General features: G+C 42.9%; 1 protein-coding gene across 4 annotated transcripts in view; it reads right to left on the reverse strand.

The window, feature by feature from the left end:
* SGK3 (serum/glucocorticoid regulated kinase family member 3) overlaps positions 1-18,513 on the reverse strand; it is a 56,054-nt gene that overhangs the window by 13,965 nt on the left and 23,576 nt on the right. For 3 of the 4 annotated variants that reach the window (XM_069957508.1, XM_069957509.1, XM_069957510.1), the window contains 7 exons: positions 17,507-17,579; positions 16,382-16,457; positions 5,842-5,929; positions 4,127-4,176; positions 1,493-1,550; positions 423-506; positions 3-134 (listed from right to left, as the gene is read on the reverse strand). In XM_069957508.1, the coding sequence (XP_069813609.1) occupies positions 3-134; positions 423-506; positions 1,493-1,550; positions 4,127-4,176; positions 5,842-5,929; positions 16,382-16,457; positions 17,507-17,579 (561 nt within the window). The remainder of the gene's footprint in view (positions 1-2; positions 135-422; positions 507-1,492; positions 1,551-4,126; positions 4,177-5,841; positions 5,930-16,381; positions 16,458-17,506; positions 17,580-18,513) is intronic. The other variant, XM_069957511.1, reaches the window with a different exon arrangement.

An 18,513-nucleotide genomic window follows, 5' to 3' on the forward strand; every position in this document is an offset into this window, starting at 1 on the left:
ACCTCTCCACCATTGATGAAATCCAGAACAAAAAAAAGTTTATCTGAAGTTTGGAATGAGTAATGGAGACACACCAAAAACGGATGCTTTACGTTTTTTAGCAGCACATTCCGCTCAGCCATAATGTGTTTTTGCTACAAAAGCAAACAAGGAAAAGATGAATAGATTCCATGTAAAATGCAAATAAATACAGCAGGCGTAAAATCTTTGGAAAATATATGTATTAAAAGTCAAAGAATCCTGCAGGACATACAGCAGCTGATTAGTACTGGAAGACAGAAGATTTTTAAATAGAAGTAAATTACAAATCCATATAACTTTCTAAAACCAGTTGATTATAAAGAAAAAAAGATTTTCACCGGACTACTCCTTTAAAATTGAAGAACACAGTGTTCAGATTTGACATATAAGCTGACATGTACCTCTTTCTTGTTAAGAATAACTTTCTTTTGTAAAATCTTCACTGCATAATACCTCCCATCACGTTTCCCTCTTGTAAGGACCACCTGGAAAGAAAAATTTGGTTTGAACCATAGTTTTTTTTTTATTATTATTATTGGTTAGAACCATCCAGCCATCCAATGAAGGAGCTCCGTTGTCGGCTGACTGTTGGCTCTATTACACAAGGCAACTAATGGTCCTTTTACACGGGACGATTGATCGTTCGTTTTTGCACGATAACGGTCAAATTCGAACGATAATCGTACGTGTAAACGCAGTGAACGATCAAACGACGAGCAAAAAATCGTTCATTTTGATCTTTCAACATGTTCTCAAATCATCGTTGATCGTTCGCAAAAAATTCGCAGATCGTTCCGTGTAAACATTCTTTCAGTGATTTCACCTATGTGTGAGATAGGCTTAAACGATCGCAAAACGATCGCATAGCGAATTTTCCGTACGATGTATCGTTCAGTCTAAACGCTGATCATTATAAAAAAAACATTGTTCATTCAAAATCGTTAATCGTGCGAACGGGCGAATTATCGCACCGTGTAGAAGTACCATTAGTCCTGTTTGGCTGATAATCACCCTGTGTAAGGGTGCGTTTACACAGACAGATTTATATGACAAATTTTGAAAGCCAAAGCCAGGAATGGATTTTAAAAGAGGAGAAATCTCAGTCTTTCCTTTATGACCTGTTCTTTGTGTATAATCTTTTCCTGGCTTTGGCTTCAAACAGCTTTCAGATAAATCTCTCTGTGTAAACACACCATAACAGGGACCTTAGAAGGGCTACAGGGTGCTATGTTTGCAGAGGCCTCTAGGTGGTGGATGTCCCTAGGCAATTCCCTTTCTTCTCTCCCTATAATCCGATAATGGTTACAGCTTCCATAACACAAAGTATAAGGGATGGGATAATAGGAAAGATCTGCATAAATTCCTACGGACTGTGACCAACCAGATTTATGTGTATCTTGAGACACCTGGATGCTGTGGTTTCCCGCCTGTATAACCCTCTATAGAACATGGCTTTTAAAGACATTCTCACCTTGCCAAAGCTTCCTTTCCCGATCAGTCTGAGGTATTCGAAGTCTGAAGGTTTGGCGCTGTAATGGGAGAGATCATTCCACAATCAGTACTTTATCACACTTTATATAGACTGCATGCTACATCTAGTCTGCCCTATATCATTAGGATAGATATATGTTTAGCTCAGGCAGATTTACATTCACTTACTGTGGATTTACCAACTACATCTGCTGGAAGTTGGTTCCAAGCATCTACTACTCTTTCAATAACTTATGACATAACTTCTCATCCTAATTTATCTCATATATCTCATCACATCTCATATACTTCTTCATTTTTGAACATTTACAACACAATAAACATGGCACACAACGTCCCGGCGGAGAGGCTGAAATATTCACAACTCCCCGGCCCAGATGTACGTGATGCAATGCTGGTGCACTGTGTACACATGCAGATGGGTGTTAGGTCACAGAGCTGCTCACAAATGTTCAGACCATTCATGTAACACGCTGGGTTATATGTGTCCACCCATCCCACAGTCCCATCTGTATTATATAATGCAATCACGTTGGCAAGCGTAGCTCCATTTTATACAACTTGGAAACCGCCGAAATATAAAAGACATGATCAATTCCCCCCCCCCCCCCCCCCCCTCCACACTAGGATTTTTATTTAATTACCAGTTACCATGACATTTTTTCACAATTGAATGTATTTTTATTACAATATTGCAATATTGGAAGTCATACTGGAAACGTTGTGCTGTTGTGTATGTGGCATGCAAAACACCCAATTCCTTCACTGTCCTTGAATACACCGTGGTCCCATTGTATACAGTTATGGGTAATGTCAGTTATAGAATATCTGTGGTCTGATAATAAATGTGGTCTCTCACGCAGGAGGATTGTGTAGGCTTTATATATCATTTAAAATATATAGTAACTATACATTTACTGGTTTTACTTGTCTCTAATTTATTTCGAGGCGCCCCAGATGGCGTCTGCTGCTTGGCAGAGATCTTTAGATACAGGACTAGGCATCTTCTAAGCTTTTACAAGAAAAACCTAGCTTCAACCCCAATTATAATACTACACTGTAACATTAATGTATCTTATTACTGAAAAGGCTACAAATATAAAAATAGTTATTAAAAAAAAAAAATAGAAATAGTTGGTGTTTGTTTAACAGGCAGAATTAAAGGGGAAGTTCACAGAAAAAAAAATCTTTCAAATCAACTGGTACCAGAAAGTGCCAGATATTTGTAATTTACTTCTATTAAAAAATCTCAAGTCTTTCAGTACTTATCAGCTGCTGTATGTCCTGCAGGAAGTGCTATTCTTTTTAGTCTTTTTATTAGACGTTTTCAATGGGGATTTTCTACTGATCTGGACAGTTTCTGACATGGACAGAGGTGGCAGCAGAGAGCATGATGTCAGACTGGAGAGAATACACCACTTTTTGTAGGACACAAAGCAGCTGAAAAGACTTAAGATTTTTTTAAAATAGAAGAATAGACATTTTTGGTGAACAACCCCTTTAAGGCTGAGTTCACACTACGTATATTTCAGTCAGTATTGTGGTCCTCATATTGCAACCAAAACCAGAAAGGATCTGATCACACAATGGTGAAATTGAGTGGATGGCTGCCATATAACAGTAAATAACGGCCATTATTTCAATATAACAGCTGTTGTCTTAAAATAACAGCAAATATTTGCCATTATATGGGGGCCATCCACTCAATTTCAACATTGTGTGCACAGAGCCTTTCTGTGTTTTTAATCCACTCCTGGTTTTGGTTGCAATATGAGGACCACAATACTGACTGAAATATATGTAGTGTGAACCCAGCCTAAAGGTGTAATCTGGCAATATATGTTTCCCTCAGTACTAGGGTGGGGTAAAATATAAAAACGTATGCTCACTTGCTGTGATCCCCTGTCGCTGCCGGTCTAACAGTGCCTGGTCCACAGTGCTCGCTGCCTTCTATTCTCCTCTGCACAGAAGTAGGTGCCTGCTCAATGGTGACCCACCAGTTACTGGCTGAGCAGCATTCTATGTGTCAAGAGGAAAGCAGGGAATGGAAAGCAGAGGGAACTGAGTACCTTGGCAGAGGCAGGGATTGAGGCTGGTGAATATACTTCTTTTTATTTTGTTTACCCAGCCTGTCCAATTTAAAAAAAAATAAATAAAGTGCTTGGCAACCCTGTTAGGGAGGTTATCTGGAGATCAGAAAAGGTCCTAACTGTTCTGCTCTCCAGCGCAGAACTTCCTTCCTCTGGCCCTTTGGGATAATAGCTTCAGAGACAAGAGAGGAGGAGGGTGCATTTTGCCAGCACTGTGTGCAAGGCCACGCCCACACCCAATGTCTAATAGCAGCCTAATGTTGCAAAAACATCGGTAACATTTGGCAGCTATTGGACAGTGCCTGAAACCCCTCCTGTCCCCCTCTCTTCTCATCAGAGACGGACAGTAAGCTAGAGAGCAGAAGAGGTAGGACCCTTTCTGCTCTCCACATAACCACTTTAAGTATAGTAAATTCCTGGGCTATAATGAGATTAGGAGGGGTTCGACTGTACATTTTGTTCCGTGTAACTCAGTATTAAGCAAACATTAAGATTTTTGATTGTAATGACAGATCTGGACATACTGAGGATTCACAGAAGGCCCCAGGTTGACATTTTGCAAGGGTGATCCATCCTATAAAATAAAAGATAAAGAAAAGTTACTCTATTTAAAGGGGTAATCCAGGATTGGAAAAAACCACAACTTCTTTCTAGGATAACCATCATCACGGAAGCAGACATCTTTGTGCATTATGTGGCGGCCTACTTCTAATAACGCCTTAACTATACTATAAGTACACAGAGGCAACAAATAGTATATAACTTTTCCTCTACATACATTTGCTATGGTGACCTGTCCACCATGTGATACATGATTGAAAAATAAACATCAAAAGGACAGTAGAGTGAATTACAATTATGTGTAACCCCCCCGGGACCCTCCTGCTCACTGAGGGGCCACACTGCATGCCCTTTGTTGCTTACAGATACACGTTCTATTAATGAGTAGGGCGCAAGAGCTTGATATTCATCAGTCAGGATCAATATTTATACCCCAGAAAACCATGGTTGGTGTATGCTTGTGCTATTCTTAGTTCTTTGTTGCTATGTTTAAGGTAAGTGTTGGACTGGCAATAGTAGAGGAACAGGCGCTTTATCCTCAAGGCTAAACTGCTTAGTGACATCCCCACCCTCTCTCTTCCTCCACGTTTAACATATCATCATAGTTACTTAAAGGGAACCTGTTATTCCGTTTATGCTGCTTGAACCATAGGTCATTGGGTCAGTTGCAGGCAGCCTCTCTCTGCCCCACCAGCTTTAATTGATATGGTTCCCTTTAATAATGTTAAAGGGCCTATATTTCAGTTATTAAGTTAAAGGGGTACCCCGGAGGATAAAAACATCTTTTAAATCAACTGGTGTCAGAATGTTATACTGATTTGTAATTTACTGCTATTTAAAAATCTCAAGTCTTCAAGTCCTTATCAGCTGCTGTATGTCATGCAGGAAGTGGTGTATTTTTTCCAGTCAGACACAGTACTCTCTGCTGCCACCTCTGTCCATGTCAGGAAATGTCCAGATCAGTAGCAAATTCCCATAGAAAACCTCTCCTGCTCTGGACAGTTCCTGTAAGGGACAGAGGTGGCAGCAGAGGACTGGAGCAGACTGGAAAGAATACATCACTCTCTGCAGGACATACAGCAGCTAATAAGTACTAGAAACTTAAAATTTGTAAATAGAAGTAATTTACAAATCTATATAACTTTTTGGCACCAGTTCTTTTGAGAGAGCACCCCTTTAAATGAAATAATTTAGGTGCCGAATCCAGCCTCCTATCTTTTTGAATGGGAGGGCTAGCGCACCTCTGCTTTCCATGCCTCTCCGCTCAAAGAATTGACATGAGTGGAGAGGCACGGAGAACAGCCGTGCACAAGCCCTCCCATTCAAAACGATAGAAGGTAGGACAGTGTGAACAGGCTCTCAGGCAATATGCCACATCATCCACAAGGAAGTGCAAAATCATGGCAGCCAATCACAGTACAGCCACATTGTGTCAATAATGATATCATTGCAGAGGCTCAATAGCTGCTGCAATCTTCCCTGTGGATGACACATGAATACAATGTATTATTAAGTTATTGATGAGAAATGCAAGATAGAACAGGACAGCTATAGAACAGAAGCTGAACGCATCAACTGACCATAGCAGCAGCAGATAGCTTCAAGGTTTGCTAAATCTGCTAAATCCCCCCTGAATGTGTCTGAATAAAAATTTTGGTAACACAACTGTCACATTTACCTTCTGATCTCCTCTTTCATCTTCATAATCGGATGGATCTGACTGGTGTCTAGCACAGTCCAGTTTTAAAAAGGCTTGGACATCAGGGCTAGAAGAAGGATGTTACAATTAGAAAGTGCAGCTGAAGTTTTATTGCATACACAACCAATGTGTCCAACATGTGAACCATGTCCATGTTTTATTTCATAACAACTGGTGACAGAAAGTACCAGAGATTTGTAATTTACTTTTATTTAAACATCTTAAGTCTTGCAGTACTTATCAGCTGCTGTATGTCCTGCAGGAAGTGATGTATTCTTTCCAGCCTGGAGTGCAGGAGAGGTTTTCTATGGGAATGTGCTGCAGCTCTGGACAGTCCTGTCACAGACAGAAGGTGGCAGCAGAGAGCAATGTGTCAGACTGGAAAGAATACACCACTTCCTACAGGAGATACAGCAACTGATAAGTACTAGAAGCAGTAGCAGATTATAATAGGCTCCTTTCGGGCGGTAGCCACCCAAAAAGAGTTATACTTTAAGTGGTGTATTGTCTTCTAGTTATACTTCTGCCATGATTTGCAATAAAAAAAACACAATTTTTTACCCCAATTTTGCACAAATCAGACCATGATGACATTATCTATCCTGTACTATGATCATCCCACTAGTTCTGCCATAGTTACAGTGGGGTGGGGGGCCCAGGCCTGGTGACCAGCCCGGGGCCAATGGTAAAGTTAATCCGCTCCTGACTAGAAGGCTGGAGATTTTTTTTATAGAAATAAATTACAAATCTCTGGCACTTTCTGACACCAGTTAATTCCATTAAATGGGAACCGGTTACTGTGAAAATGCTGTTAAATCTGTCAACATGCTATCATAGGGCAGGCGAAGCTGAGCAGAGTGATATAGAGTTTAGTGGAATGAGATTTAGTATAACTTGTATTTTATTGATTGAAGCCCCTGCTGATCCTGGGCTTAGGAGTCCAGTGGGTGGTCCTAATCAGTGACTGTCCACTATCTCTATGCATGCTTACACAGGGAATACTCTCAATTAATAAATGAGACTGTCCACTCTTCTCCTTAAAACCATTCTTATTGTAGCTGTGAGCAGAAAATGTTATTAGGTCATGACAGAGGCAGCTGAGCTCCTAGGATAAATATGCAACATGGTACCCCTAACTAGTCTTTATGGTGCAGAGCTGAAGTGCAAGCTTAAGGCCCCGTTATATGGCCAGACAAAGGGAGGATGAGCGACATCAATGCTCCTTTACTAAGCTTTTAGACGGCTCAATTAATCTTGCGGCCCGACTAAACAAAACAAAACAAAAAAAAAATCATGGATTGTTCAGGTAACCCTTAAAGGGGTTATCCAGGCTTAAAAAAAAAACATGGCTGCTTTTTCCCCAGAAACATCACCACTCTTGTCCTTTGTGAGTGGTTTGGAAGATTTGTTCCATTAAAATTACTAGAGATGAATTGTATACAAAACACAACCTAAAGACAGGTGTGGCGCTGCATTTGCAAGAAACTGGAAACTAATTGACGCCTTTACACTTTATCATTATCAGCTGGACATCTTGTTGTACACAGGGCCGGGGGGGGGGGGGGGGGGGGAGTGCTGGTTGGGGGATGTGCAGCCTCTGGTGAGCTTCCGGCGGGCACACACTGCCTCTATCACAGGCCGGAAGCTCACAGCTGCAGCCCCGCAGTCCTTCTCTCCCGCTCGGCAGCGACGCACGTGACGTCATCGTGCCGAACAGGAGAGAAGTTCGTGCACCGCGGGGCTGCAGCTGTGAGCTTCCGGCCTGTGATAGAGGCAGTGTGTGCCCGCCGGAAGCTCAACGAGCCCGGACTACCTCACCTGCCTCTGCTCCCCGGCCGCTGCCTCTTCCCTCAGCATCCCCCCAGCCTCTCCCCAGCATCCCACCAGCCTCTCCCCCAGCATCCCACCAGCCTCTCCCCCAGCATCCCCCCAGCCTCTCCCCCAGCAGCCCCCCAGCCTCTCCCCCAGCATTCTCCCAGGCCTCTCCCCCAGCCTCTCCCCCAGCATCCCACCAGCATCCCCCCAGCCTCTCCCCCAGCATCCCCCCAGACTCTCCCCCAGCATCCCACCAGCCTCTCCCCCAGCATCCCACCAGCCTCTCCCCCAGCATCCCACCAGCATCCCCCCAGCCTCTCCCCCAGCATCCCACCAGCCTCTCCCCCAGCATCCCACCAGCATCCCCCCAGCATCCCCCCAGCCTCTCCACCAGCCTCTCCTCCTGCACCCCCCAGCCTCTCCCCTAGCACCCCCCCAGTCTCTCCTCCAACACCCCCTGCCTCTCCTCCTGCACCCCCCCAGCCACCCTAGCTGCTCCCTCTGCCTCCCCAGACTCTCCCCCTGCCCCTGCCACCCCTATCTGCTCCCCCTCACCGTCACCCCAGCTGCCCGCCTGCAGATGAGTTGTGGTCGGAGATGTCTTCATGATGGCTGCGCCAGATAGAGAAGAAAGCAAAAAAGTGAGCGACGCCAATCGGAGAAGACGTCACCTGTGAGTCATTAGTAACTGCACTGTAATCACTTCTATCGTGTGCAGAGCCTGTGTACCATTGGGTCAGTGTATTGTTTGCGGTAGTGTACTGACACAGCCCTGCGGTCACTACAGTACACTAGCGCAAACTTTTAAACTAGGACCCAACTACAACAGCTGCATGCACTACAACTCCCAGCATATGTAGTTGGGTCCTATACACTGGATGCTTTGTGGGAGATCAAAATACAGTTCTGTGGGGGCTCAGTGTAGGGAAGTGACCCCAGAACATCACTAATAGGGGATAGAACAACAACATCTACCCCTATCCCCTATTAGTGCTGTTCTGGGGTCACTTCCCTACACTGAGCCCCCACAGAGCTATGTATTCTTATATACCACAAAGCATCCAGTATATAGGACCCAACTACAACAGCTGCAGGCACTACAACTCCCAGCATGTAATCACAGTCTGCAGCCCTCAGGATATGCTGGGAGTTGTAGTACAGTGTAGACAGATGTATTGCTGGACCTTCAGGGCTGATGGTTGTCACCCTCAGATTGCAGCCACCAGGAGCCTCTGCACACAGTTATTTATTATAGGGTTGTCCTCTCAGAGACTACAACTCCCAGCATACCCTGAGAGCTGTATAAATAGAGAGGGTTCTGAAAGTTTTAGTTAGACTGAAAAAGGGATTTGTCACAGATACAGATGAATCCAGGAAAGGAGCGGGGTCAACGTGTCTTGTCTCACTGGTTCTATATTGGTGGGCCCCAAGTGCCACAAGTGCCAGGGTATATATCATGCATGTAACCAGCCAGTGCCGGGGGGGGGGGGGGGGGGATCCTGTAGGTATGAACGCACCATAAAGGAACTTTAACTTGTGCACACATAGATATGCCTCTAATGCACAGCACTCTTTTATTGTGATCTCGGTCTGACCCAAACAATAGGTATATAATAAAAGATTTACTAAATTGCCCAGGAACTTCATATTCAAGGAAGCTGAACGTCACAACTCAATATGATGATATGCCTTGGAACGGACCTTAGGTCGTGACGTAAGCAGAAAAATACAGAGTGCAGAACATCGGGCGGCCATAGAGGGGGATGAAAAGTCAGGTAAAGCCTTTGATTTGGCAATTACAGTTTATAGGTTATATAACTTTAGATTTACTAAGGATCTTCTGAGAAAAAATAAAAAATTGCCGGATGTCTACGTTAAGTACAGCGCAGTGCGTGATACGCCACAAGGACAGCGGCAGGAGCGCACCACAACACATTCTACACCAGCGACGTTGAGAAAGACCTTGGATAAGGTCGAAACGTCCACAAGTCGCCATAAACCTTATGTTGCTTTCACACCGATGAGGTGTCATTTCTGAAATAATTATTGCAATATACCTGGCTTTACCTTTCTGCACGCTGTAAATAAACGTTTGAACACTTTTTGCATATGAAAACGAGTGCTACGGATTATTTATTCTGGAATACGTTGGGTTGAAAGCCCGTCCGTACTAAGCACCAACAATTTGGTCTCCTGTTGTGCACCCCTACTTCTTACTGTCTATACGTTAAGTGTCACTTCTTGAACACTGGAAATGTTATAATAGGTATAAAAGAATGAAAACAAAAAAGGAGTACTCATTATTCATAGAGCTGAACAGACAGGAATTGCTACAATGGGTGGTTATCTCAAAGAGCTTTCATGGTTCTTCTTAACCTCTAGTGTTATATACTTTGTAAATGTTCTGCCACAAAGGTTATCACTCCATCACTCGAGTACAATGTGACTCACTGCAGAGTATTTGCCTAACCAGTTGTACTAGCTGCTAGAGAGTACTACACATTGTGTACAGAAGGCATTTTATTTCCTTTTGTCTTTAATTTAAAGAAAACCAAGCATTGCCAGTATGCCCAGAAAGCTATATGTACAGTGTAATGAAGACCCAAACACCGTACGTATAGCTCCCTGGGTACTCTGGCAGTGATTGGTTCCCTTTAAGAATACAGCACAAGCTATTTCAGTAATAGGAGATCCCCGGAATGTCCACAGATAAGACACAGGTCAGTCAGGATCTGTGTGTACATTGCTTGTCTATAGGCATTCCATCTGCAAATAAATACAGGAATGTAGCCTGTAGCCATGCATAGCATACAAAAAGTTGCTGGTAAACACTGCTTGTTCTTAAAAAACCGTGATGTCTAGATGAAGGTTTATTGATTGTATATGTCCTATAAATATGGGAGTGATGGGAAACAAGTAAAAAAATTAAATAAATAAAATAAAAGAGGCTCCCTGCATCAGACATAACAACAAGTCTACCCACAGAATGCAAATGAAAGGCAAACTCCCTCCCCTGCACCATGGTATGCTGGCACTGCTGCTTATATAACTACCAGGGGCTCAATAGAAACATCAAAAATGACAGCCAAAGTCGTTGTTCTTTGTATTCAGTTTGCAAGTTCTTCCGCTCACGAGCATAGCAGCAAGACTATGTAAGCATAATATTTCTGATTCAAAAATCAGAGTTAGAAATATGAAGGCACATGTAACCACTGTTACCAATAGCAAGTCAGTCTACCAGTCCTTTGTATGGTAAAAAAAAAAAAAAAAAAAAGCCACTTAAAAGGGCAATGCCCAAAAAGCTTAAAAAAAAGTATACTCACTAAAAGAAGTGTTTCCAGTCCATTTCAGATCACACAGAGCTCATAGTGATGCTTTTGAGGTGGAAACCCCTATAGGGAGTAAACTAGAAGGTGTCCCGCATATGTATGAGTGACCTCAGTTGTTCAGTCGGACAATGAGAGTGACTACAGTTTGTCCTACCTTTTACGATCTCACATCCCCCATCCTTTAAGCAGGAAGCTAGGCTGGCCATAACCTGCCATGTTTACACACTTAGGTCTTTCTAAACAGGTTTCTACAAAAACTAAGCCCATCAGGAAAGCTGAAAGCCCAATTCTTATTTATAGTGAACACAGATTTGGTCAACTTATGTTTTTTGAGGACTGCATATAAAGCAATCCCCAGGAAACACTTATTCTTACTATTATTATTTTACAGTTATTGTTATTTTCTAATACAAAAAGAGCACCAGAGGCAAATGCACATCAGTAAGGGCCCGATTACACGGAGCGATTCTTAACGATTAACGGTTAACAATCGCAAACGTGTTTGCTTATCGTTAACCTGAAATCGTTCACCATATTACACAGAGCGATTATCGTTAGTTACGATCGGTACTACGATCGTTATTGCGATCGTTACTATGATCGTTTATTCCTTCTGATCCCAGCAAAACAATGAACAATGTGCAATTACACTAAACGATTAGTGAAAAAAATGCGCAACTTGAGCGAACGAATGGGGAATTACAGCAAACGATTAGCGAACGATTGACAATTTTAGTTCAATCGTCCAGATCTAAATCAATGATCAACGACATAAGAACGATTTTTCGATCGTTGCCTGCAATTACACAGAACGATTATCGTTTAAATTCGAACAATATAATGGTTTTTCGACGATAATCATCCCGTGTAATAGGGCCCTTAGGCTTTGTTCACACATGTGTTTTTACTCTGATTTTCTGACTATTTTGCAGTGAATTTAATGGAATTGCGGCAAAAATCAAACTATTTTATCACAATTGTGCAAGTAATGGCAAAATAGCAGGAAAATCGCTGCATAAACACAACAAAAAAGCTATGAGTGACCAGAGCCTAAGGGTCCCATTAGACTAATTGATTTTTAAATATTAACGATTAATGATAAACGATCGCAAACGAGATTGTTTATCGCTAACGTGAAAGGACAATAGTCATTACTACGATCGTTTACTCCATCTGATCCCAGCTAAAGAAAAAATGAATGATGTGCAATTACACTAAACGATTATTGAACAAATGTGGAACTACAATTAGTGAATGATTAATAATGATTTTAGAGTCAGAGCTAAATCAACGATCAGCGACACATGAACGATTTTTCAATCGTTGCCTGCAATTACACAGGACGATCATCATTTAATTTCGAACGATATAACGATTTTCTGTCCAGTCTAATAGGGTAAGAGTGAAGACCTGGGAAATCAGCTTTATTATTTGCAGATTTATAGATTCCTTTATCTTTGCAGAGATTGCTTTAGCATATCAAAAGTATACAGTGTATACAGTGTAATCAGCATCAAACCGGTCTACAGGCTATATGTGGTATTGTTTCTCAGCTCCCATGAAGTGAATGCGGCTGAGTCGCAATAGTACACATACCCTGTAGACAGAAAGCGTCCATATTTTTTTCATAATCCTGTATAAGCACTATAAATAGGTTTCCTGTCAAGGTGTCATCAATACAGATCAGTGGACAAAGGATATCAGTTTTATATTTGTATATGGAGTGTCTTATTGTTGAAATCAAGTTTTGCATTGAACATATATATTTATTTAAAGGGGTGCTCCAGCGTAGGGGCATTTTTTGGGGGGGACCGGGGAGGAGGTGGCTGAATTAAAAGACGTCCACTTACCACCCCGGTTCTAGCGGTGGGTCCCGCATCATGGCGCTCCGGTGCCCGGTTCCCGGCCGCTTCCGGGTGTCTGACGCCGCCCGAGGCGCTACGTCTCAGGGTCGCTCAACCACTCCGTGAAGGAGGCGGGATCCGTTTGAAGTCGGCTCGGATCCCGCCTCCTTCACTGTGTGGCTGAGCGGCCATTAGACGTAGCATCTCGGGTGGCGTCAGACACCCGGAAGCGGCCGGGAACCAAGCACCGAAGCGCCGTGATGCGGGACCCGCCGCTGGAATCGGGGAGGTAAGTAGACGTCTTTTATTTCAGCCACCTCCTCCCCAGTCCCCCAAAAAAGTGCCCCCACGCTGGAGCACCCCTTTAATGTTCTATTTTGCGGTCTATAATATAAAAAAATCCTGAAATCTTGCAGTTTTTATTTTTCCCACTAGGTCTACAACTAAGCTGAGACGCCCTGTTCTGTCTGTGGTGATAACAAGGAGGCTGCTGTAAAGTAATTTGTCCGAATTACAGCAAAAGTTGAAACCAGTAGATAGAAAATACAATAGATGGAGCTCACAGCTTAGCCTTCCCCTCTTTATGGAATGACCTCTTCAAAGGTCACTCAGTACACTCAGTAATGTTTCTCATTCATATCAACGGCACAGGTGCTGTACATTGTTATCTATGAGGCTTGCTGTAAAGTGTGCCACAAAATGCTTAGGCAACATGGCAGCCCCCCCCCCCCCCCCCCAAAAAAAAAGTAGAAATAGTTTAGAAAAAAACATTTCCTTTCAGTATTTTTTACAATCTAACTAGTAAAAAAAAAAATCTATGCAGTACATTCCCTTTAATGCCTAACTTCAATTAGTAGTGAACCTGGATACTAAAACAAAATTAACAGGAAATTGACTGCACGGAAATGCATATATCTGTGCTGTCAATTTCCCATTGCCAATTACACAAGCAGTGCATGCTTACAGTCCTCGATGCTCTTGATCCGGCGTCTTTATCGAAAACAATCTTTTTCCTGGGTTGACAGTGTCATAGAAGTGTGTCTGTGACACTGTCTACCCCTGCAAAGCCTCAGCCCGCCCTGCTCTCCATCTGATGCTGTAGCTTCAGGCCGCCACCTTCATTCCAGAGGAGGCGGATGGCGGCCTGAAGCTACAGCATTGGATGGAGAGCAGGGTGGGCCGAGGCTGTGCGGGGCGGGGGAGGACAGTGTTACAGACAAACCTGTGAAATGGTCAGCCCAGGAAAGAAGATGGCGAATCACACAGCAGCGTGGACGGTAAGTATGCACTGCTCATGTGATCGGCAATGCGAAACTGGAAACTCGGCTATATGCATATTCATGTTGTCAGTTTCCCTTTAAGTCCCAGAAATCGGTATCTCAAAATAAAAAGAGTTACCCAGAACCATTTATAAATATGGAAATCATTTTCTAGAAGAAGATTGCTATTTTTCTTATAGAATGTACAAAGAACAACCACCTTTCCTGTGTAGAGATCTCAGGGACTGGTTCATGATAAACAAACACTTTTTAACCTAGACGTTTTCTGAAGCCCCTGGAGCAATTCACAGGAACAGAGAACGTATGAAATCACTTAGCACAAGCATGTGGAATAGAGAGAAATCACGTGACATACTGCAAAAAAACAATAACCGGCAGTCCAAACATTTCAAAGTATTGGTCTGATCAGATGAAAGTCAGCAGTACTAGAACACTGTATAATAATATCCTAGGTTTAGGATATTTTAAAGGCAATGAGATATGCACATAAAACCTGTCAGTATAGGGCTATAGGGCTACTGATTGTATCAATGCCTGTTTTAGCTGATTTGACTTTTTTTTTTAGATAAAAATGGTAATATGTAAATTAGCTGGATTGGTGCACTGAGGGCTTTCCCTGGCCCCTAAGTGCACTGGTCCACCCACCAAGCTCTGGAGCTGCTAATCAATATCCCTCTAAGTCCACTGCTGTGACATATCAGCAACTTGATGCCAGCAGAGTAACACCAGAGAGGCTGGTCAGTATACGGTACATGGGGCTTTCCCAAGACTCCAATGACAGATGATGTTGATGGAAATAGAGGTTGGGCGTAATGGAATTTCACTACCCGACCCCTTAGGGTACTATTAGAAGGGCCGACAGGGGCCCGATAATAAATGTAAACGAGCGCTGATCGGCTAGATCGGTGCTCGTTTACAGGGCCTATTAAACGGCCCCGATTATCGTTTAACAAGGGCTGCAGGGACATCGTTACTGATGTCCTTGCAGCCCTTGCTAAACTGGTATACATTACCTATCCAGGGTCCAGGGCTCCTTCTGCTCCTCTTCTTCCCAGTTCCCGCATGCTGCAGCTTCAGAGCGGCCTGTCTTAGCTGACAGGCCACTCAGCCAATCACTGGCTGCGGCGGTCCCGGCCTGTGATTTAGCTGACGGTCGCTCAGCCAGACAGGCTGCTCTGGAGCTGCAGCGCGCGGGACTCGGGGAGAAGAGGAGCAGGAGGAGCCCTGGACCATGGATAGGTAATGCATTCTTTTGAAAATTGTTAGCTGCCGGCCACACACCGCTATTGCATGTAGCAGTGCTCGGTCGGTGGCCGACAATTATAGGTCTGAACCTATATCAACGACCAACTTAACTGCTGTATGTCCTGAAGGAAGTAATTTACAAATCTGTATACCTTTCTGCCACCAGTGTATTTAAAAGAAAAAATTCCACTGGAGTACCCCTTTAACCATTGGCTCAAATTAAAAAACAAGCCGTTCTCTGACTGTATGAATAAGATCCTATAAAGATATGGATATTTTCGAAATGGAATATTATTATACTATTCTTATTATATCTACTGTATTCTATATGGTTAGTTTATCTCCCTTATAGTAAGCCTTGTAGTGGCCACAGACATACGGCTATGACTAATAATGGAGGGTTTCTGCTTGTAATCCCTCTCTGATATCTAGGCCGTTGTTACCAGTAGAAGAAATTTCTGTTTCGGTTTTGCAGTTTATTGAACATGAGAGAACAATGTCTCTTGGCAGACAGTCATAAGGACATAACAGGACATAATAAAATGTTTATGGTTTCCTTCTTCTCAGGAAAGTTGTTCTAATTACAGCAGTGTATATATGTACGCCATCGTCAAACTAGACATTAGGGTTCTCGTACATGATCTTGATCTTGATCTTGGCAAAGCTAATTAAAAAATCATTGGCCTGGGTCTGGGCAAGAGCCTACATACTGTAGAGCAGGGATGGGAAACCACGGCTCTCCTGCTGTTGCAAAACTAAAACTCCAATCATGTCCAGGTATGATGGGAGCTGTAGTTTTGCAACAGCTGGAGAGCGAGGATCCCTACCCCTGCTGTAGAGGCACTACATTTACTGCTAGGAGGAGATTGTAGGGGGAGACCCCATCTTGGTAGGACCCTCATGTTATCTATGTATGAGAAAACACTTAATTTATTTCTACATAATGATAAAAAAAATCTGAATCTGAATGAATGGATGCATGGGTACATAGAATAACAGTGCTTACTGGCTACACAGTTCTGCATGCTGGAGTAAATTCTGGATAAATTCATTCAGCCCTGCTCTTCTTTGCTGAATAAAATCTGAAAGGAAGAAAAAAACAAACAAACATTAAAAGCAATGACTAGTACAGTAACTAGAGATGAGCAAATTTACAGTAGGAACTAAGCAAACTGCCTTCCTATTAGCTTTCTGCTCATCAGACTGCATGCAGGCTTTGAAATCTGCTTTGAAATCTGCTCCGCTCCCTGTTTTTCCACCCAGGGTGCCTGGAAAAGCTGGATCCAGTCCTGGAAACTTCTCCCAGTTCCACAGGACTGGATCCATCTTTTCCCAGTCCCCTAGGAGGAGTGGCACAGAGCGGAGCAGACTCCAAAGACCGCAGCCTGATGAGCAGAAAGCTGATAGAAACAAGGTGATTTGCTTTGTTCCTACTGTAAATTTGCTCATTTCTACTAGTAACTATAGATGAGCACAATGTGCTTTCTTATGAGCATGCTCTGCTTTTGAATGCTGGGCACTCCGTGGAGAAGGTGGAGACAGTAAGAGGATAGCTATGGCTATATTCATGTTTTCCAGGTGATCCTCGGGCTGTCTCCACCTTTTCCACATAGCACCCAGACATTGGGATTCAAAAGCAGAGTTTGCTGCTTCATATGAATCATAACAAAGCAGGCTTCACTCATCTCTACTAGTAAGGTAATAGTTACTAAAGCAAATTCTTTTTTTTTTACAGTCCTTTGCATTGTCTTCCTGTCTCCCACGTAACTTCCTTCCTCCAGGGCATCTAAATTGCGCTGTGAGTGGGTGAAGAGTGCAAACAAAGTCAAGAGAGAGATGATAGGAGAGAAGAAGAACAGATTCCCATAGGTTCACAGATCCATGTGACATACAAAAAGACAATAAATCTTTACACACTTCAGCTGTGCAGCATCTGAACACACATATCTACTACAACGACATCTAGTGGTGAAACTTTATCACTACTTTCATCACCACATAAGTACAATAAGTACAGGCTTTTACAAAGGGTGCATGTAATAGTAACACCCGTGGTAGGACACCACAGCTATATATCAGATCTTATTGTATAAAAGAAATAAAAAGCTCATAAAACAAACATTTTACTTGCCTGGATCAAAATTATCTCCAAAGATTCTCTTGGCAGGTATCTTCAGGTTTATAGCTGGAAACTGTTTTCTAAGCTGAAAGTAATAAAAGATATGCGAATAATCTTAGATAAGCCTGGTGCTATATTTGGCTCTGTGCTTAAGTTAATACATTTAATCATCTGTTTACACAAAATGTATGACATGAGATCAATGGCCCCAGGAATACGTAGCTGCCATAAGGAGGTTACTGCACAGTGTTACTGGGAGAGCCAAAAATCGGAATACAATGAGGTGACAAATGTAACGGGTGTCAACACTGAACAATCTTCCTTTGATATTAGCTTTGGCTTTGAAGTAACCAACTGGCTGCCAGTGGTCAAGTTAGATCCCCAAGCTACAGTGATGGTGATGTATGGTGCAGACATGGCATGCACGTGTGAGATATCTGCATATGTACAATCCCTTCTTAAATAGAAGCCAGGCCAGCTAAAGGCCGACATAAGCCTTCAATAATGGTCAGCCGTTCAGCTACCTCTCCTGGTGTCGCCATACACATTAGTGTTCAGCATGACCTGGCTGTGGCAGAAGGTTCTAGTGCTTTACTTTAAGGCGCATGGGCACCTTTACCACTAGAAGAGTGCTACAGGGAAAATGCAGCAATAGCTCACTTGGACCGGTGAGTAGGTAAAACGTTCCTCCTATAGGCAAGCGCAGGTGACCAAAGATATCTCCAAGGAAGAAACTGTGTCCATGTGAACCAATGTCACAGAAAACACAAGAGTCTCTTCCACTGATCAAGCAGTATATTAAAAAATAGTGGGGGGTTTTTTACCATAAAAACTGCTTAATCGGTAGAAAAACTCTGTGTTTTCTGTATCATACCAAAGAGATTGGGGCCTGCACTACAAAAAAATGCATTAAAAAAATGCATTTTCTCCCTGATGAAGTTCCGGTGGAACGTAACGCGTAGGGGCATCATGGGCCGCAACGAGTCGCTCCTGTCCCTCTCTGTTTGGTGATATATAAT

This window comes from Dendropsophus ebraccatus, chromosome 2 (assembly GCF_027789765.1).
Source record: "Dendropsophus ebraccatus isolate aDenEbr1 chromosome 2, aDenEbr1.pat, whole genome shotgun sequence".
NCBI classification, from domain to species: domain Eukaryota; kingdom Metazoa; phylum Chordata; class Amphibia; order Anura; family Hylidae; genus Dendropsophus; species Dendropsophus ebraccatus.